Source organism: Zosterops lateralis, assembly GCF_965231275.1.
Source record: "Zosterops lateralis genome assembly, chromosome: 18".
Classification (NCBI taxonomy): domain Eukaryota; kingdom Metazoa; phylum Chordata; class Aves; order Passeriformes; family Zosteropidae; genus Zosterops; species Zosterops lateralis.
This window is the reverse complement of record NC_139778.1, coordinates 9,553,536-9,574,816: the sequence shown is the minus strand read 5'-3', so window position 1 is coordinate 9,574,816 and position 21,281 is coordinate 9,553,536. Positions and strand designations below refer to the sequence as shown.

At 51.8% G+C, this 21,281-nt stretch overlaps 1 protein-coding gene across 1 annotated transcript in view; it reads left to right on the top strand.

Moving 5' to 3' along the window:
* RGS9 (regulator of G protein signaling 9) overlaps positions 1 to 10,053 on the top strand; it is a gene marked incomplete at its 3' end in the record, with an annotated part of 30,657 nt that extends 20,604 nt beyond the window's left edge. The window contains exons 12-19 of the mRNA XM_083874552.1: positions 630 to 743; positions 1,644 to 1,759; positions 2,351 to 2,438; positions 2,919 to 3,057; positions 3,685 to 3,770; positions 5,064 to 5,178; positions 8,759 to 9,108; positions 9,903 to 10,053. Of these exons, the coding sequence (XP_083730678.1) occupies positions 630 to 743; positions 1,644 to 1,759; positions 2,351 to 2,438; positions 2,919 to 3,057; positions 3,685 to 3,770; positions 5,064 to 5,178; positions 8,759 to 9,108; positions 9,903 to 10,053 (1,159 nt within the window). The remainder of the gene's footprint in view (positions 1 to 629; positions 744 to 1,643; positions 1,760 to 2,350; positions 2,439 to 2,918; positions 3,058 to 3,684; positions 3,771 to 5,063; positions 5,179 to 8,758; positions 9,109 to 9,902) is intronic.
* Positions 10,054 to 21,281: the final 11,228 nt, after the last annotated feature.

Here is a 21,281-nt window from a genome sequence, read left to right as displayed (position 1 = left end):
TCTGGCCAAGTTAGAAGGTAGGAGAATGTTTGTCTGGTTCCTGCTGGGAGAGAGACAGTTCTGCTTTGTGCCAAGCCCTCAGAGCCACTCGAGATGAATGAGCCCTGTGGTGGGTGATGGAGGAAAGGAGAGGCTGGGATGAGCCCTCAGCATTCCCTCACTTTCCCAGAGCTCCCTGAGTTCTCCCCGGGCTCATGGGAAGGCTGCAGAGAACCCACCTGAGTGAACACAGCCCTTGTGTTCCTTTCCCTGACACTTTCCTCCCACAACAGGGCAGGGTCAGGCCCAGGCCAGCTGAGAACAGGAGACAGGAACTGTCTGGGGGCTTAGTCCCACTTCCTTAAAATGAAAAGGCAAAAGGAGATGATGGAAGGGGGTCTTGTATCTCTTTGTGTTTAAATTGACAAATTCACTGCTTCGAAAGACAACCAGGAGACTTCTGTTGGGAAATGGAAAAGATTAACTCAGCTAATGAATCGATTTTTCTAGGAAGGCAGGGGCCATGTTCCAGGTCCTTGTGCTGAGAGTCCTGCACCTCTGAGGATACCTGTAGTCTGTTATTTGGCTATAATGGGGCAGGTTGAAATTCTGGCTTCCAAATTCATATTTTGATTCTGGATTTGTTGCAGGATTGTGAAGTACTCTGAGCAGTTCCTCTCCAATGACCCCATCCTGTCTGGATGTCTCCCCAGCAACCCTTGGATATCAGATGACCCTGAGTTTTGGGATCTCAATGCAAAGCTGTATGTATTTCTGTTGTTTTGCCAGCCTGTGGTTTACAGTGACCTTTATACTGATAGAAATCAGGAAAGGGAACCACTGATTTTCGTTGTGGTATCTGATCTCTGCTTATGATCAGAGAAGCGTTCCCTTTCAAACTTACTTTGAAATTGGGAATACTCCCATGCCGAACTTTCAGCACTGCCTTCTTCAAGTGGAGCCTTCCTTAACATCACAGAAATTCCTGAGCTGATGCTGGGAGTGTGCACTCAGGCCCTGCTGAGTGGGTCTGATCCTCCCCTTGGATGAGTGAAGGCCACCTCAACTAGGACAGGCATGGAATAGGACCAGTTCAGGGTTCAGCTGCTCCCCTGGGTCTTTGCTCACCCCTCAGGCTGCTTCCTTAGGAGATGCTTGGGATTGGAGGCACACACTGGTGGTGCATCCCTTCTCTGAGGCCTCCCTTGGTTCTCCCTTTGGATAGGATTTACTAATTGCACGATGGCATCTTGGGGCTTGGAGCATCCAACATCTCAGTGGTTCTGAGAGCAGCAATCCTGTTCTGGACTGATTGTATCCCATTAGACATGCCCAGGGGATGCCTGCACTGAATGCCTTTGAGAAGCAAAGCCCTGGGCAGCAACCAGTGCCTCCTCCAGGATGGGACTGAGTCAAACTTCAGGGCAAAGCTGGGCTGTCACTGTGAGAGCTGCATAAATCCCAGTTCAATCCTCACCCCGCTGCGGCCCGAGTTGTTTAATTACAACTTAACTTTGTGGGTTAACTTCAGGAGCTCATTACACCACTCTGGAAAACAAGAGAACGCTGAGAAGTCCCTGGGCATTGCAGTAAAGGGCATTTTGGTTTTAATTAATCTGCTAACTGGAGAAAGCAGCGGTACTGTTTGTCTTGTCCCCGCGCAGGGTGGAGGTGCCCACCAGGATGCGCGTGGAGCGATGGGCCTTCAACTTCAGCGAGCTCATCCGGGACCCCAAAGGCCGCCAGAACTTCCAGCTCTTCCTCAAGAAGGAGTTCAGCGGTGGGTGGTGGGCCGTGTCCCTGTGCCTTTGTCCCCAGGCTGAGGTGACAGTGGCCCGGGGCTGCTGCAGGCTGTGCAGCCAGGGCAGGCGGTACCATCTAGTGGCACGGGACACACGGTACAGCCCGGGATGTCCCCGCGGGGTGTTGCATTGCCTGGGAGGGTTTAGGTTACATTTTAGGAAGGAATTGTTCCCTGTCAGGGTGGGGAGGTTCTGGCACAGGGTGCTCAGAGAAGCTGTGGCTGCCCCTGGATCCCTGGAAGTGCCCAAGGCCAGGCTGGACAGAGCTTGGAGCAACCTGGGATAGTGGAAGGTGTCCCTGCCCATGGGACTTTCATGTCCTTTCAACCTCAAAACCTTCCATGATTTTGTGACTGCTCCCAGAGAAGCTGGAACTGGCTGAGCTCACAAGTTCTTAGGGGTGTCAGTGGGCAGAGAACAGGGGAAAACTGTTTTCCTCTTTCAGTCACTGAAGAATTGGAGAGACTGGTTCGGGGCCAAGAAATGGCGCCAAACAAATCCAGGAGTTAATAAATGGGATTGTGTTTTCCTCAATCTCACTCTCTGCTGATTGTGTCTTTGTCATGCAGGAGAGAATTTGGGTTTTTGGGAAGCCTGTGAAGACCTCAAGTATGGAGACCAGTCCAAGGTCAAAGAAAAAGCAGAAGAAATCTACAAGTGAGTGTGTAAATTTTTCACTCTTAAACTCTTTGTGCATGAGTCCCATCACCTTCCACAGGTTCTCATTCTCCAAATGATTTATTTCTAAGATTTTTACTATGAGATGTGGCTGTCTTTTTTCTCCACGTAGGAAAGGAGCTTTTGGAGATGAAAGTAGAAGTGGAGTTTTTTTTAATATATATATATTTACTTTTCCTCTTTCTGTTCTCTGTTACATTTCAGTCTTAGGATGTAATTTAAATATCGGTGTGGAATAGCAAAGTTCTTTAGAGGCTTTTTGCTTCCAGTGAGCTAAAATTTGGCTTATATTATGTGCAAGAGGAAATGAGTGCCTCTCTGATGAAGAGGACATTTATTGCCCAAGATCAGGACAGCAAATTGCATCAGGAAGCTGAAGGGACTTTTCCTTTCATGCATAGACAAGAATCTGTGAATTCTCCAGCTGCTAATGGCACTGTTGATTCCTCCTCCTGGCAGGCTCTTCCTGGCTCCAGGAGCAAGGCGCTGGATTAACATCGATGGCAAAACAATGGGCATCACAGTGAAAGGCCTGGAGCACCCTCATCGTTATGTTCTAGATGCTGCTCAGACCCACATTTACATGCTGATGAAAAAGGTTTGTTATTTGTTGCCAGAGCCTGAGGGGGATTCCAGCCCTCAGGGCCTTTCAGTGCCTTTGTGTGCTATCAGCTGTCCCTTTCAAGGGGCCTTTGTTTGAAAAATCCCTCAAATTTGCTGAGTTAAGCAAGTGCTGCTTCAGGCGTTTGTATTTTGCTGCTGCTTCTTCCCTCTAAGGCAGCCGGTCCCCGAGGTGGTGGGGGTCAGGTGGCTGCTGCAAGTCCTGCTTTTCAATCCCAGCTTGGAATTCATGCACTGAAAGCAGCAGAACTGGACCGATTTTCACCAGTTGATGAAAAGTTTGACTCCTGCAATGCAAGCTCCTCACCTTGCGGTGACTCTGAGACCCTACTGGCCCAGGCTAAGCCTCATTCCAATCTTTTGATCTGAGTGTTACCTGTGAAGCTTTATTGTGAGATGGAAGATCCTGGGAATTTTACAGCGAGATGAAAGGGTATTGGTTTAAATAGCTACATTTGCCTGAAAGATGCAAAGTCCTTTGGGCTGCTGGGGGAGATTATCCAGTTCCCAGCCTCCCTGGCTCCTGAGCAGCTGTATTTGGTGGTGATTTTAATAAGGGTGTTTGCAGCCCATAACTACCAGTTTTTCTTTTTTCTCCTAGTAGGACTCCTATGGCCGCTATTTAAAGTCTCCAATATACAAGGAAATGCTGGCCAAGGCTGTTGTGCCACAAGAGGGTGTCAAAAAAAGGCAAGTGAAACTGGCTGTAATTGTGGGGTTTGTTTTTCTTGTTGTAGCAAGGGTAGAAAAAAGCCCAAAGTTGCAGCAAAATTACTATGATTTAGATGTTCCCTTAATTAAATAAAATTTTGCACACTGAGAAGATGCTTTGCTTGGAGACTGTTTATTCATGAGCCCTTTGGAAGTGGCTTGTGAACAGTCGGAATGGAGCTGCTGATTGCTCAGCTGCCTTCTCTGGTGGGTCTGCTGAGAAGGGCTGTGATTGTTGAATTAATTCATTACTCCTTTCCTGGAAGGAGAGAGCACTGGTGTCCTGAGCATGGGAAAACTCCTGCCCACAAAACATTGGCTGCCAGAGCAGAGACAGACCCAAGGTTTGGGATAATCCATGGGATCTGCTCTGCTCTGCCTGGACAAAACCACACACCCCTGGTGTAAGGGAAGGTGACAGGCATGTGGGAACAAGCAGCACCCTGTGAGTGACAGCTGGCACAAGGTGGATGGCCTTGGAAATGGCTTTTTCCCGGCAAGATGGAAGGTCATAGAGCAAAGTCAGGGCATTTGAACTGCAGCTGCTCCTAAAGCTGAGCGTGCAGTGCCAGACTGGGTGGTGTTTCTTTCTCTGTTCCTCTTCCACACATCAACCTAGCAGGCAAGAAAGAGGAATTGTGGACTTTCACACTGTTGGTTCATCTAAAACCTGTTTCAAGTCAGTGGAAAAAGCCCTGCTGCTGACTGGCCTGGAGTTGGGTCAGTTTTTTCCTGAGCCCCATCACGAGGTCACTGGCTGGATGATCCTGGTCATCCTGCCTTAGTGTTTGTCAGTGCTTGTTCTGGACCCCCCAGACCTCAGCATCCCATTAACCTGGAGCTGGTACCTCATCCAGAGGTGAGTTAGCCCCTGTTCCCACTGCTGGGGAAGTGGCTTTGCTGAGGGTGTTTAGTAGAGTGTTTTTTGGGGGCATCACAGATACCAGAATCACCCGTACTGGTCCCTGCCTTGATCTTCCTGAGGGCACTAGAGAAAATTCCACGGGTGGGAGTTGTTTGGCTTCACACTGAGTGTGAGTTATGTGCAAACACAGCAGAGGAGTGATGTGGGTGGGCTCTGGAGTCCCTCAGAAGCAGAACCTTTACACTTTCAGCTCATGTGTGACGCTGAGTCACCCAGCGCTGTTTAAAGTCATCTCTTTGGCCATCTTTGGCCGAGTTTGTTCTTCTGGATAACTTTACTCCCCTGAGGGGAGGTTTTGGTGCCCTTCTCCTCACTAACCCCCCCCTCCTTCCCCTCTCTCTGCCCAGCACGGGTCTGTTCGGCCGCCGCCACCTCCGCTCCAGCCCCAGCCCCATCATCCTGAGGCAGCAGGAGGAAGAGGCCAAAGCCAGAGAAGCCGCCAACACCGTGGACATCACGCAGGTCATGAGCAAGCTGGATCGCAGGAACCAGCCCCAGAAGGAAGCTCCTCCCAAGTAGGCTCTGAGCCCCGCAGGGAAAAGACAAGGCGAGGCTGGCGTTGAGCTTCGTCTCCCCTTCCTGAAGGTGTCAGTGCTGCTTTAGGTTTCCCAGGCCGGCTGTGCCCTCCGCCGGCTCCCCGCACGTTGTTGCCATGGCTTCTGGAGAGCAGATGTCGCTTCCCAGGCAGGGAGTGCCGGGCTGCTGCTGTGCCCGGCTCGGGGTGCACATCTCGGAGGGGAGATGCCTTCTGCTGCCCGCACATCCCCCGGGAGGCTGCAGAGCCCGGCTGCCTGTCCCTGCTGCCCCGGGAGGTGGGGTGGCACAAGGCAGGGGCTCCAGGTGCAGATGAGCCTTCCTTGGCTCAGAGGGAGATGAGCAGAGCAAGGTGACCCAGCCCAGAGTGTCCCTGCTGGCTCCATCCCCTCGGGGGGCTCTGCACCCTCCCAAGGGCTGCATCTGGCACAGCCCCCACTCCAAGAGTCCTGCACCCCCAGCCAGCACAACAGGGCCACAGGCAGAAGAACAGGAACTTCTCCTGCTTGTGGGAACAGGAGCACGAGCACTTCTGAAGGTTTAGCTGACCCTCTGGATTTGAATGGCACTCCCACATCCCCTGGCACGCTGGAGATGATCAGCAGGAAGCTCTGCTCTGCTCTCCCTGTGACTCCTGTGCCGTGAGCTGGGTGTGCAGGTGCAGAGCTGCCCCTTGCCAGAGCCTGCACAAGGCCAAGAGAGATTTTATCCAATCCTTCCCACCTCTTGTCTTGTCTTTTTCCTGCTCTTCTATTTTCTGTTGTTAAAAATCCAGCAGGAGGTAGCTGCAGTTGTCACTAGCTTGTAGCCCAGAGGCAAGGGAGAACAGGGTAGAGGTGTTAAGAGCTGATTTCAACTTCAGTATTTTCTTTTTAATTTGCTCTGTCTCTTTTGCTCTGTAGAATGAGGCAAGCTAAAAATACTACATTAGTGCTAAAGAGCTCAGGGAGATTCCAGGCATTGCTGGAAAAGCCCAGCCATGCTTGGACCAGGCCAATGATTACCAGAAGTGTGAAAATTCCTGCAAAGCCCAGTAAAGGGAATTGAAGGGGCAGAAAAGCTTCCTTGTTTGTTGAAATTTTGGGGAAGCAGAGGAACTGGGTGGAAGCACTGAAGTCTGGGAAGCTGCCTTTCTCCAGTTCACATTGTCCATCCCTTTTTAATACTGGTAGGGTTTTACATAAAATGGGAGATCATAGAATCCCAGAATGGTTTGGGTTGGAAAGGACCTTAAAGCTCATCTCATCCCACACCCTGCCATGAGCAGGGACACCTTCCACTATCCCAGGGTGCTCAGAGCCACATCCAGCCTGGCCTTGGACCCTGCCAGGGGCAGGGCAGCTTCTGGAGAAAGCTTCTGGAGTTGGGAGCCCTTGGATAGCAGGGTGCACGTAGGCCCTTGGAGCCCTGGGGTCCTTGCAGGGCAATTCCCTGAGAACAGGGGACAGTCAAGATGTCACTGTGTCCCCAACAGCGACTCTGGCCCTCCCTGTGTGTGACATTGGAGGCAGAATCAGGGCTGGACACTCTGCCTCTCCTCCACTTGTGGCTGAGCCAGGAGATTGTCCTGCCCTTCCCTACCCCTTTGGTGATAAACCTCCTTAGAGGAACTCAAACAGAGTTACCCCAGACTTTCCCTCTGATGTCTGAGCTGAGTCTGTGTTCTCACTCCTGCTGGAAGCACAGGCACATTCTGCACTGCTGTGCAGGGGAGCAGGCTCAGGCTGCTTTTTAAAAAATTCTGCTTAAAACCCCAAGGCTTTGTTACAGCACCCTCAGCCTGCTTTGACATCAGAGCACTGAAGACTCTCCAGAACCTGGCAGGGTTGGCCCAAAGCTACTTGGCTGTGATGAACTCCACAGTCTCTCCAGAGTTTGTGTAACATGGAGCACTGAGCATGTTGGGATTGCCAGTATGTAGTAACATGTGGAAGATCAAGTCAGGGTATAAATAATAAATAACAAATCTGTGTGTTCCCGTCAGTCCCTCTGATTCTACTTCTATTTTGTCTGCTGCTTTGCTTGTTATGTTCTCTGTATCCATTCCTTTCTCTGATTTTTCATCATCCCTGCTTGGCATCACTGCTCCCCTGCCATGGGTTCGTGCTGCATGTTCGAGTCAGGGTGCTTGAAGAACACCAGTCACTGCATGTGGAACACCAATTACTGCATGTGGAACACCAGTCAGTGCTTGTGGAACATCAGTTACTGTATGTGGAACACCAGTTACTGCATGTGGAACACCAGTTAATGCTTGTGGGACAAACATCCATCCTTCACACACAGGCCGGAGCTGTCTTTGCCCTGCCCCAGGCTGATGGAGCTGTCATAGCCCAGCCTTCTGCTCCTCATCCTCTGCTGCTCAGTCCCCAAAGAGGAAAGTTGCCTGGTACAAGCTGAACTTCACTTTGTGCCAGCCGAGAAATTGTTTGTTTCCGTGTGTTGTTTCATTTTTTTTTTTGGCCATGGCTTCCATGCATTCATCTGTCTAATAAAAATAAATGTAGAAAACAGAAAAAGAACCAAGTTCATCCTTCTCTGTCATGTCTCAGTGTGTTCATCCTTCCCTGTGCCATCTCTGCATGTGTGTGTACATGTTCTGTGTGTGCCTGTGCTCTCAGCTCCTCTCTGTGGAGCTGCATTTCATTTCTGCTGGGAGTAAGTCCTTGAGAAATGGGAGGGGAGCTGGCAATGCAGCATGTGCTGTCCTTGTCCTGTCCAGTCTGTGCTTGGGCTTGTCCTGAGGGCTGACTGAGCTGTGCTGGAGCCTTCCCAGCCCCAGCCAGGGACACAGGGGGCTCCAGGAGGAGATGTGATTAGCACTGTGATCCATCAGGGCTGGGGCTCAGGGTCTGTTCCCAGCCCTGGCTGGTGCTGTGGGTGTGACATGGTTGTGCTGTTCATAACCAAGATCACATTCCCGAGGTGACAGCCCCCTCCGTGCCTGGAGCTGATCGTTGTGAGGAACAAGACAAGCTGATGTCTCCTCCAGCATCCCGCGGGTGTGGGGCTGGATCTGTCCGCACCCGCTGGGGCTGGGGCAGCAGTGACCCCACAGAGAAGTTGTGACACCTCCGTACTCTGCCACGGGGAGGAAGGGAAGGGGACAGAGCTGCAGGAGAGGGGACACTGGCACAGGCCTGGCTGGGGTGGCTGTAGCTCTCTCCCAGCTGAGCCTTCTCTCCTGGCAGCACCAAAGGAGGAGAGGGATTCTCCCCTGGCAGCACCAAAGGAAGAGGGGGATTCTCCTCCTGAAGAAGCCTGGGGAGCCCTGGTGCTGGAAAAACCCAGCTCTACAGAGACAGGGCAACTGAGAGACATTTTTAAAGATTTTATTCCATTATCAATCTCGTAGAAGGGTGAGACACAAGAGATGTAGAACTCAGCGCCATCCCATCATCCATTCTCTCTCTAAAAACGCCTCAATTGCCCCGTCTCTGTCGATCTGGGGTTTTCCCGGGTGTCACTCCCGGGCCTGACCGAGCCTCTCTCCTTTTCCTCCCCACAGCCAGACCTCCTCGCCTCCTGCTCCCCCGGCCCTGCCGCTCCCGGCCCCGGCCCCGCGGCGCGGCCACAGCCCGTCCCTCAGGCCGTGCCCCCCGTGTCCCCCGGGCCCCCAGCGCCGCCCCAGGGCACCGCCTGCCCCTCGCCCATCAGCCTGGCCCTGGACAGCAGCACCGCGGGCCCCCAGGGCACCAGGAGCCCCGGCAGCAGGAGCTCCTGGGGCCGGTTCCTCAGGCGGAGCTGCTGGAGCTCGGCCGCGCTGTCGCCGCGGGCCCGGGCCGTCCCTCACGGCAAAGTGCAGCCGCTGGGCGGGCGGGAGCGGCGGCGGCGGCCGGACAGCGGCGCGGTCAGCAGGTGAGCACCGCACGGACACACGGACAGCCGGCCTGGGGAGGGCTCAGCTCCAGGGCTGCCTCGGTTTGGGGTTAGCCACAGGGAGAGGTTCCTGAGAACCTGACAGTGCCACACTTGGCTCTGGAAGTGTCTCTTCCCCGTCTCCGTTCCTGCAGTTTTCCGATGGGAGCAGGCCAGGAGCCCATGCTGGCACAGGCCTGTTCCCATCTGCTAACCTCACACCTCCTGTTCAGGTGTAAAACCTGCAAAACCCCAGGTTTTGCTTTTAATCCCTGAATTGGGAAGACCTCAGTGTTCTTGAGCACCGACTAAAGTTTGGTTTAGTGATTTCAAGTCAGAGGAGAACCAGAAGTGACGAGGGAGGGGAAATCTTGAGAGAGAGCAGCGAAATGTTTGTTGTTCCAGGGCAGAGATGGGGAATTTCTGCCTGGAAAGGCTTCCCCTGCAGGAACCAAACCCTGGCCATGTCCCTCAGCAGGAACAGCATGTCCTGATCTCCTTTACCCCACCTCTGCTGCTGGCCGAGTGGATGAGTCCACATTATAAATTCCAAACCTGAGGGCTCCTGCTCCACCTGGCTCCGCGCTCCGGAGCTCTGTCACACGGCACTGCAGCTTCAAAGGGGTGGCAGCACACATTGCCTTCTCCTTCCCTCTCCCTGGGCTCCTGCCCGCGAGTTTTGCCTTGGGATTTGGGGTTGGAGCGGTGGAAATCTCAAAGCTGAGCTCGTTTCACCGCCTCGGAGCACATCAGAAAGCGCCGTGTGTGTGATGAGTTTCTGTTTCCCAACGCAGCTTCTTCCAAGTCAAAACGCCTTCGGAGAGCCGAGCCTGCCCTGGGGCCTCCGGGCAGGCAGAGGACAGGCAGCACCGAGCTCGGGAGGACTCTGCAAAGGAGCTGATCTGCCCCTGGGACACCCCCACGGAGGAGGGGAGAGCGGGGTGACCCCGACATGGACGCTCCTCCCAGGCCTGAGACCGCAGTGTTTGCCATGGATGGCTCAGCACATGGACTGTGCTGCTGGAAAAGTGTGTTTGAGCCATCCTGCAGCACAGGGACCACCACAGCTACGGATAACAGCCCCTGGTGTGCCCAGCTGTTTGTGATCCAGGAGCTCCCAAGCCTTTCTGGACTGGTTTTCTTTCCTATCTTTGGTGTGTTCGGTTCTTCTCATGACAGAGCTGTCGATAAACTAGCCTGGTTTGATGCCTTGGAGCAGATGGAGGATGTGTGGGTGATGTCCTGGGAAACGGTGTCTTATCGGAGTTTCTGGCTTGGCCATGAGGTGTCAGCACACTGAACACAGCACAGCTGGAGCAGGGCTGGCAGGGGGCTGGCACAGCAGGGCTCAGGCTTCAGTGCCTAAACTGGGTGTGTTTGTGTCCCCAGCCTGGACCCACTTCCCATTAATTGCAATTTTTAAATTTTAAAGCATGCTGATTAAGAGACTGGGGAAAATGGGGTGCCCCTCATGAGCAGCTGTGTGCTGAGTGGCAAAACATCATTCCTTCACCCAAATCAAACATGATCCCAGAGACATCAGGGAGTGCAGAGCCCTCCTGCATTAGCTCCAGCTTCCCAGTGCATGGGTTTGAAACCATGTTGGTGTTTGAGGCCCCTCAAGCTGGGATTGATGTGTTGCCACAGGCTGTGCTGATATTGAGTGTTGGACTGCTGCCTTCCTTGTCTTTGTAGGTGGCTGTTTTATTCCCTGGAGGAGTTTCCTTCGTGTGTCTGTGTGCTGTGGATCCCTGCTCTGTACCTTGGCCGTGACCTGTGACTTCTGATGTTGCTGTTTTGTACTTTCTGATTATAAATGGAGTTTTCCTGTGTGGCTGATGTGGTTCCACAGGCTCAGTCCTGCTGTGGGATTTAAATCTCTCCTCACACACACTCACACACAGTGCTCCCCATTTCCCCCAGGTCTGGGCTGACACTTGCCATCACAGGGCACATTGGGAAAATCAGAAAGCTGCTTCTGTCTCCAAAGAGTTTTTCCCACGGCAGCCAAGGGCTGGGCAGGAGGCTGCTGGCCCTCACTGCCCATGGTGCTCCTCTTGTACAAACACACGTTGGCTCCTGATGGCTTTGCTCTGTCAGAGAGACCTGGTCCTGCTCTGCTGTCACTGACAGGGACATCTCTTATTGATGAGAGACAAATCCGGTGTCTTCTGCAATTTTTTTTCTGAATATTGTTACTCAGCCAGTCCTGGCAGGACGCTGGTGATGTATAATCTAAGAAACACAACAGGAAGACATGGCGATTTGTCAGAGAAAAGAATATATTTAATATTATGTACACATGATAAGAGCCATCCTACTGTAAATATTTTTCTCGTTGGTTTTGGGCACCTCCTTGGCTTTGAATACTCCTCCTGCTCATCTTCCACACTAGAGGAAGGAGTTCAGATGCAAATCTGCTGCTCTGCCAGGGCTGGGACACCCAGTGCAGCAACATCCAGCCAGGTACACACCTATCCCAGAGGCCAGCACTGGCACTTCCCAACATTTATCCCTTCAGGGCACTGGTTTTTTATTCCCCCAATATCTTCCAAATATCTTTTCCTCCCAATATCCTTCAAGTACAGCCCTTTTCCCTGGGGGCACTGTGCATCTCAAGCCTGTGCCTCGCCCTCCTCCCTTTGCCTTGGCTCCCCCGGGTGTCTGCTGACTGCAGGTTGGAAATGACAACTCCAGAGGCCCCAGACCCCTCCTGCCACCGTGCTGTGACATCTGAGGCTGTGTCCCCTGCTGGAGGCCTGGCGTGCCGGAGTCGGGAGCGCTTTCAGCTCTGGCACTTCAAATCCCCTCGCTGTGCAGGAGCCCACTTATCGCTGCCTGGAGTCACCTGGAGGAATTAGCTCGCTGCAGCGACTTAGACATCCAAGGTATTCCTGTAATGTGAGGGATGTGTAAGGTTAATGACTGGAAAAAGTGATCGCTCCCTGTGGGCAGTTTCTCAGAAAACTCCCTGCTGCTTGGCTGGCAGAAGAAAGGAGATTCCAGCAGCAGCAGCAGCGGAGAGGGAGCCCCGTGTCCTCTGCAGGGGCTCCTCTCTCCAACCTCCCCATGGCTGCACAGACCCTCCCACTCTGGCTCCTCGGTGCTCCAGCCACTGCTGGGTGGGCTGCAGTGCTCCAGCTTTGGGTATCCACAGAATGAAGCTGGAAGGGGATTCTTGTCTGAGTGTGGAGGTCCCACACCCACTGTGGGGTGGGCTCCTCCAGGTTCCTGCTCTCAGGCTGACCCACAGCTGGCTGGGATTTGTTGTTTGGACCAGCCTGGAAAACAAGAGCAGCTTCTGGGGTTCCCCTGCACCTCCACGAGGGCTCTTCCCAGGCTGCCTCAGCCACCAGCCTCAAGGGGACACTGTTGGGATAGGATGGGAGCGAGTCCCAGGCTGGAGATCCTCATCCTTCTCTGGAGCGATGGGGCTGCCAGTTTTGGGGGTCACAGCCTCTGCTGGGGAGGAGAGCTGTGTGTGGGAGCACGGCCAGCTTGGAGAACCTGCTTAAAGTCTCCAGATTACCGATCTGTTTTCCAGGCATCTCCGGCATCTCCCTTCAATCCCGACATTTCCCTCTCCTCTCCAGCTGGGCCAAAGTGCTGAAAACACCGAGGGGCTGCTTCATCCCCGGGGTCTGGGACCGCGCATTGCTCAAGCCTCGTTAATTTAAAAATGGACCAAAGAATGCTCAGCATCCAGCAGGATCAGGCCTCGGGAGCAGGAAGTACCAGCTGGCTCGGGAGAGGGCCGGTTCCCATGGGATTCCCAGTGTGGTTTTGGCAGGCGGCGTGGTTGGGATGGTTCCGCGAGCTCCGGCTCTTCCTGCCTGGAACGCCGGGCCCTGCAAGAACAGCTGACTCAGAGCGTGACAGCTCCTCACAGCATCCCCCTCCTGAAAGGAGCTGTCAGGGAGGCTTCCTGACACCGCCGCCTCTACATTTTGTGCGGGTGGCTTGAAAGCCGAGCTGTAAACCGAGCCCCACGTCATGGTGCTCTTGGGAACGCCCGCCCGTGGGTGGAATTCACCCCTGAGCAGCGCCTGGCAGCCCACCCCGCTCCCAGAATAGGATGCCGAGTGCTTCGTGCTGCATCCACCCCAACATCTGAATATCTGAGCCGTGATAAACACACAATGACTGAGCCACCGTGACTTGGCTCTCCGGGGCGCAGGACAAACCCAGGCACGGAATAATCCTCCCCTTGCCACGGGGGATATGTTTTATGCATTCTGCAATACACCTGGCCCAGAAGCAGAGGTGAGCACCTCGCAGGATCCCTTTCAGGTCGAGGTTCCCTGTTCTGTTCTGCACCACACTAAAGAGGAAAAGATAAGCTCTTGCAAGTCAGTTTACTTTTTAAAATTCATGTTGCCATAGCAGCTCAGCACACTGTCTCAAGTCCTCCTTCTTGCAAAACTTTGATCACCATGAAAACAGAATTATGTTGTCCTCCAACACATTCTACACATAAATATATTGAAGTTCCCATAGTTCATGCCTCAACACCTCTGCAAAGACCTCTTTTATTTCTTGCTCACAAAGAATTTCTCTGGCCAGAGGTCAGTGTTTTAAATCTTGGTTTAAAGGCATCTCCTCAGCACCTCTGTGGTCCTGCTGCTTGTGTTCCCAGCCAAGGTTCTGGTTCCAGTGGTTTCTAACACACTCTGGTGCACCACAGCACTGAGCCCAGCCACCAACTGCTGTCCCCAAGATTGCAGGGATATCCTCCTCCCTTGGCTCTGCTCCAGCCTCTTCCCTGAAGTATCAAAAGAGCACAAATCCCGCTGAAATATCCCCTCATTTGTTGTTATCCAAGGGAAGCACTGAGCTATGCTATCCTCACTCCCCTCTCGTGCCATGGTGCTGGATTCTCTCTGTCACAGGGAAGGAGTCTGTCACCCCTCTTGGGATGGGATGAATCAGCTGTGGGAAGGGTTTATTTTTGGCTTGAGGGGATGAACTCCAGGCTGGACAAGAGTTCTGTGTGGGTAGGGTTTGGTGACAGCTCTGGGTGGGATCACCTAACACCAGTGGCTTTAAGGAGAGTTTCTGCATCCAGCATCAGTGTGCAGGCAGCTGCTGCAGCCCCAGGGCTGAGGTCTGCCTCTCTGCAAGCTCAGCTTTCAGCCTCAGGAGTCCTGGAATCATGGAATGGTTGGGATTGGAAAGGACCTTAAAGCCCATCCAGTCCCACAGGGACACCTCCCACTATCCCCAGGGTGCTCCAGCCTGGCCTTGGACACTTCCAGGGATGGGGCAGCCCCAGCTTCTTTGGAAAACCTGTGCCAGGGCCTCTCCACCCTCACAGGGAAGGATATTTTCCCAGTATCCCATCTAACCCTGCCCTCTGGCAGTGGGAAGCCATTCCCCTTTGTCCTGTTACTACTTGCTCTTGTAAATAGTCTCCCTCCACCTTTCTTGTCAGGTGTCCCATTTTTCCAGCTGCATTCATAGTAGCAACACTGGAAAAGACCAAGGGGAAAAAGGAAAAAAAGGGAAATTAGGCTAGATATAGACAAATTTGGAATAAGACCCTACAGAATAATTTGATTAAACACCACATTACCCCAAGCCCCCCTTCTGCTGTTGTTGTTCCCATGAATCCACCTCCTCACACAGAGGAGACCCTCCCAGACCAGAACTGGGAAAGGTCAGTAGAATTTTTATTAATACTCACAGCAAGACTTCTTCCAGTCAGCTTTCCCCCTCCCTCACCAATAACTGAAGGGAAAAAAAAAAAAAAAAAAAAAAAAAAAAAAAAAAAAAAAAAAAAAGAAGGAGAGGAAGAAAAAATTGGGGTAAAAGTTGAAGAACACTTTAATTTATAAGAAAAAGAACTAAATAATTGATGTAGTCATGGTGCCAAAGGTAATTTCTGCTGCTCCCTCTATCTCACAAAGACATTTAGCATTGATTGAGATCAAAGTATCAAAAACCCCTGCTGCTGAGCTGAAAGGCAAAACTTTCGGCTGCCTTTCTCCGCTCTAATAATATCGTCTTTATGTAGTTAATAAACTGCACACTTCAGTCAAACTATATCATTACAGAAGACTTAGGGAGCTAATAATTTAAAAGCAAAGAATTGCCTCTGTTCTTCGCTTTGAACTAAACAACATTCTGTTGAATGAGGGGGACATCAAAGCTTTGTTACTATTACCAATGTGGCTGGAGCATAGGGCCGCACAGAGTGTGTACTTCAGTCATCAAGAGAAAAAAAAAAAAGATTAAAGATATTGGCTTATCAACCCACAGGCAGAACCAGGTGTTTTCTTTTCTGCTGTGCAAGCATCAGGTGGTTTGCTTATCAATGAGTTTTCTTGTTAAATAGATGTACATGACTTAGGCTGATCCCGCCGATCCCGCGGCCCTTTTCTTTCCTGAGACACCTTTGAAAAAGTTGGGCTGTGGGGATGTTTGTTTGCGGGAGGACGCTTTAATTGGGCCTTTTGTCCAGGGCCAGCTCCTGTTTCTGTCACTCCCTGTTGTGCCAGACCCCTCCCTGCTCCCACCTTCCCCCCTCCCTCTTGCCCCTGGCATGAGGGGCAGCCTCATCCTCTGGGGATGTGGGTTAATAATAATATCTAATCTAACCAGGGTGGGGTTAGATTAGATATTATTAAAAAAAAAAAAAAATCATGGAAAGATGTTACAGTTCTGGTTTCTTTTTCTCTACCAAGATCAGGATGAATAATACACAGGAAACTTAGATTTTGAGGTGGGACTTTTATGTCCATAAATTTTGTAGATTTCAATGTTTATTATTTCTTATCTATTTGCAACTAGCAAGTTAGAGAAATGAGGTAAAATGGAGTGCTTCTAACTCTTTCCAAGGTTACCCAAGAGCCAATTACCCAATAACAAGATTACACCCACATTATTTATGGTTTTGACCCAATGATGACCACCCAAGGCTCACAATGCAAACCCAACAACAAAAACCACCCAAACCCATGAAGAAGAAGGAAGAAGGTGAAGAAGGACTTAGACAACGCCTTAAATCCTCCATCTTACCCCCCACACATTACCAAAATCCCAAAATATTAGTTTCCAGAATTCCAACAGAAAGGGTTGTAAGGCATGGAACAGCCTGCCCAAGGTAAATTGTGACCACCCCTGGAGGCAGAGCCACCACAGAGTCACTGATGGAGTCACCACCCCTGGAAGTGTTCAAAAACCACGAGGATGTGGCACCTGGGTTAGTTAGTGGTGGCTCTGGGGGATGGTTGGACTCGATGATCCTAAAGGTCTTCCCCAACCTTAATGATTCCATGGCTCACCCTGTGCCTGCCATCTCATCCCCAGCACTTCAGCCCCTCCCTGAAGAGCTGGCTCTGCTCTCCCTGGGCAGAATTTTATCCTGGCCACCCCAGGAGGAGCCTGTGCCATGGCTGGGGGTGAGGAAGGCACCTCCTGCTCCTCTCCCTCTGTGTGGAGAGGACAGAGAGTGCCTGGCTCCTGCTGCTGCTTTCTCCAGGAGCTGCTTCTTCCCCTCCAGGCAGCAGCCCGGGGAGCTCTGGCACCGCCGGGGCTGGGTGTCCATGGAGGGTTTGAGTGTGGAGATCCTGGACTCCTTGGTGAGTATGTGAATCACCCCTGTTCATCCCAGTGATGCTTCTTTGCCAGAGGTTTTATTTTTCTCCAAGTGTGGCCCTTCCTTATCAATCCCACTGAACCACAGAGCTTTTCCTGGGATGTTGGGCAGGAGTAGGATCAGTAAAACCAGTCCAAGGAGCCTTCAGGAGCTCTCCTGTCTTCCATCCCTTCCCTGCATGGCCCCATCTGCCCGTGTATGTCTGGATCTGACTCCAGGTTGGAATTTCTGTGTTTTTTTGACTTGGAAACAGTTGAATGTGGGGCTGTGGTGTGAGCCTTGAGGCCTCACCAGCACAAACCAGGTCAGGGGGCCTCTGACCCCTCCCTGCTCTGGTGTCCCAGGCTGGATGGATCTCTGAATGTTCCAGGCAGGCCTGGGAGCTGGCAATGGGCTGTGGGCTCTATTATGGGATACTTGTACTTCTTAAATGCCGCTTTTCATTTGCATCAAAAACTCTCCTTGGTTCTTGGCAGTCTGGGTCTCATCCCCTATTAAAGACTGGAATTTAAAAAAGCAGAAAATAATGGCTTATTTCAAAGTAACAATTCGAGTGCTTTTTTGAAATGCTGTCCTTATTCAAAACCACTTAAATTTATACATATTTCTAAGTCGTTATTATCCTCAGAGGCTGAACCAATTTGGGTCTTGATTTCTCTGAGTGTTCTCCTGGATTTCTGTGTCAGAAAGTTGAGCTGCCATGTGAGCAGATCGGACGTTAACCACCGGTAACAAATGGTTTCCTGGGAATTATTGCTGAATTGTTCTTTAAAATACTTTGCAAAGCCTGTTGCTATGAGGAGAAAAATTGTAGCAAAAGGACTTTGGGAAAGGGATGATCTGATTTTATCCTGTTCAGGTGCAGGAGTGTGTGCTGAGCATATTTGTGTGCATATGTGTGCTTTTGTGGGCTTGCTCTGTAGAACTGGCCTTGCCCTGCCTTGAGGGTGGTGTTTTAGACCTGCTGGAGTGGTGTCTTTGCCTTTAATATTGTCAAGGTTAGATTATTGCAATAACATAATAATGTGACCAGAGTGGATCTTGTCCATCACAGATACCACATACAGGTCCTGTGTGTCGTTTGAGGACAGAAATAATCCAATGGGGAGGTAGGAAAAGGTCTTGTACCCTCTCTGGCTCTGTGGTTCACGTGCAGATATGGAGCCACAGCTCTCAGAACACACTGAAATGTTGTTCTCATCTGCCAGGGAGGCTTTGAGCTGCTCTGAGCTTGTCAGACTGATGCCATGCTGGGCTGTGTCACACCTGAACCAGCTCAGTGGCAACTATGATGCCAAAGGTGACTCTGGTATCTTCTGCTTGACTTATTTGAACTTCCACTGCTCACAGAAGCAAGGTGGGAAGAGACCTTCAGTCTCATCATCCAGTCCCACCATCACCCAGCACCTAAACCATAACCCCAAGTGCATCCAAGTGCCTTTTGAACACTTCCATGGTGACTCCACCACCTCCCTGGGCATCTCATCCCAATGCCTGACCACTGACAGGCTCTGTTGGACACCACACCCAAGATCTGCAGCCAGAAATCAGCTCGAGGTGGGTTGGATTGAATACAACTTCCAAGGCACAGTGCTTAAAGCAAATCCTAGAGCACAGTGTCTGCCTGGCTGTCCATCTGTCTGTCTGTCTGTCTGTTTGTCTCTCTCCGGGCAAACTCATCTCTGGCATGGCTCTTTCTGCAGGATTTGTTCACAACAGTGCTGAGAGTGAGGAGAGAGGTTCTGGCTGGACAGAGCTGCAGAGCTGGAGGCTCTGGAGCCAACCTTTGCAAGATGTGGTAACACAAAGATAACAAAGCGCCTCCGATGGAGTGCAAGGCAGAGGGAAGCTGTCTTTAGCCTTTACCAAAACCACTGTCAGTCCTTTGCCTTTGCACGGCACAGCTCTAGCAAAGCTAATTGGGTTAGTGCCTTGCAGGGGGCTCTCAGTGTCTGCAGGAGGTGGGCTGCTGCAAACACCTTCCCCTTCAAGGCACACAGCGTTGCCTTTTTCACACCACAGCTTTCTCCCTGGCTTCTGTTCTCGAAAAGCAAAAGTCCCAGGCTGTTCTTCAGTATCAGCCATTACAGTGTTTCAGCTCTTTCCTCCCAGCCATTTTCAAATGTTCAACTTAAAAGGAAAATGTTTCATTTTAGGCCAAATCCCCCCTTCCTCTCCCTTTTCCCTCTCTTCTCCTTCGTCCCCCCCCCTCCCCTTTTCTCTGGAAGAAGAACAAAGTCATTCAAATCAGGAAGCTGAGGAACTCCATGTATACTTTCCACTGGGACCTCAATCCCTACTGGTTTGGCATGATTTGATTGAAGTGTAATTTAATCCTTCATCATTTGTCATAATGTCATTTATATATAAAAACAACACTGCATCCAAACTTCAGATCAGCACCGAGGAGCTCTCCAGGAGGGATGGGAAGGGGCTGAGGAGCTGTGCTGATGGAGAGGGGGGTGAGGAGCTGGCAGGCAGTGTCCCCCTCTCTGGGCAAGCACCAGGGCATTAGGATGGAGCATGTCATAGTTAAGTCAGGTCACATCATGTTAGAGGAGAAGGGTTTGGATTCATGGGCAGGTGAAGGAGTGGCTGTGAGCACATCTGTGTGAAAGGGCTCAGGCTGGGCAGGTGAAGCACCTGGGCAGAGGTGAACAACCTGGGTTTCAGCATGGCTGGAGGCTGTTTGAAAGTGTAGTGATGATGGTGCCACTGCCCTCTGTCACCAGCTGTGAGCCTGCACTCCCCAAACCTCATCTCTATTTATGCCAGAAGGGGAAAAAGAGAAGAGCCCTTCATGGTAGGAAATTTCTCTCCAGCCTTGCTGTACCACCATGTGCAGGTTTCCTCCATCCCCTCCTCTTCAGGGTGACCTCTGCCTTGTTGCTGTTCACCTCTGGGTGCTGGGGTTGGTGTTGCAGCAGATTTTTGTCACTGAGTTTTTTGGACACCACACCCAAGATTTGCACCCAGAAATCAGCTCGGGGTGGGTTTTATTGAATACAACTTCCAGGGCACAGTGCTTAAAGCAAATCCTAGAGCACAATGTCTGCCTGGCTGTCCATCTGTCTGTCTGTCTCTCTCCAGGCAAACTCATCCCTGGTGTGGCTGTTTCTGCAGGATTTGTTCACAGCAGTGCTGAGAGTGAGGAGAGAGGTTCTGGCTGGACAGAGCTGGAGGCTCTGCAGAGGAGGAGCAGAAGCACCAGACTCATCTCAGGGCTGTAGGAACCTGAGCCTTCATCCTTCTCATCAAATGTCCAGCTAAGCTCAGCTAAAATACCAACCACCTTCATCCAGGAGAGGACACCTGGGTGAGCACAGGCTGGGTTCAGGCTGCAGAGTGACTCCTGCTGCTTTTGGGCTTGCTGCTCACAGATGGTGGCCATGGACCAAGCCCTGCATGGGCTGCCCTGTGGAAGCTCTTCCCACTCCAGTGTTCCCTCTGTGCAAAGGGAGCTCCTGGCTGGGCAGAAGGCTGGTGGAGGGGCAGAATCATCCCTGTGTTACTGCTCTTCCCTGCAGCTCGTGCAGAATAAAAGGATTTCCTGAAGCTTTGGTGCAAGATGCACCAAAAACCAGCCCATGGGAAGCTGAAAGATGTCAGAAAAGCTCTGCTCTGCAAAGCCCCAGGGGTTTTAATTTCCAGATCCTCACTGTTTGGGCAGGGTGAGGTCCCCACAGAGGCACTCACCTGGCTCTGCACCTGGGCACGGTGGCTTCTCATCCCCTCTGCAGCTGCTGCCTCCCTGCTCCTTGCCTGAGCATTTTTGGCCTGGTCTGGCCTCACAGGGAGGCATGTCCTGGATTGCACCACGGCTTATCCTGAGGAGAGTCTCCACACAGCAGAGAGGTTACAGCTGACCTGCAAATGTCATGTGGAGTTTGACTGGGGGATTTTTATTTTATTTTTTTTTTTTTTTTTGAGAGATGTTGAACATCTTTACTTCCCCTTCCTGTCTGTTCACTGAACACCCTAAAAGGAAGTAGGAGCAAAGGGAACAGATAAGCCTTATCCCTCAGAAAGAAAACATTCCTGGAGTCAGGGTATATCAGCCAGACACTGCCTGCCTTCCTTCAGCCTGAGCTGGGCAGGGATCCCAGCAGCCAGAGCCTGGTTATCCCAGAATCCAGAGCTTGGATACCCCAGAATCCAGAGCCTGGTTATCCCAGAATCCAGAGCTTGGATACCCCAGAATCCAGAGCCTGGTTATCCCAGAATCCAGAGCATGGATATCCCAGCAGCCAGAGGCTAAATATCCCAGAATCCAGAACCTGGATTTCCCAGAATCCAGAACCTGGATATCCCAGAACCCAGAACCTGTTTATCCCAGAATTCAAAGCCTGGATATCACAGCAGCCAGAGCCTTGCTCTCTGCTGGAACTGGGACAAGAGCCAGAGGCTGGAGGTGGTGGGGGACAGCACCCAGCACCCTCAGAGCCCTCCCTGTCCTTCCTCCCTCCCCAAGGCACCAAGCTGCTGGCTCACCTGCAGTCTGGTGTGGTCTAACCTGCTGTAGAACACCCACCAGAGAGGACTGGGTGAGGGTGAGACCCTCACTCACCCCACCAGG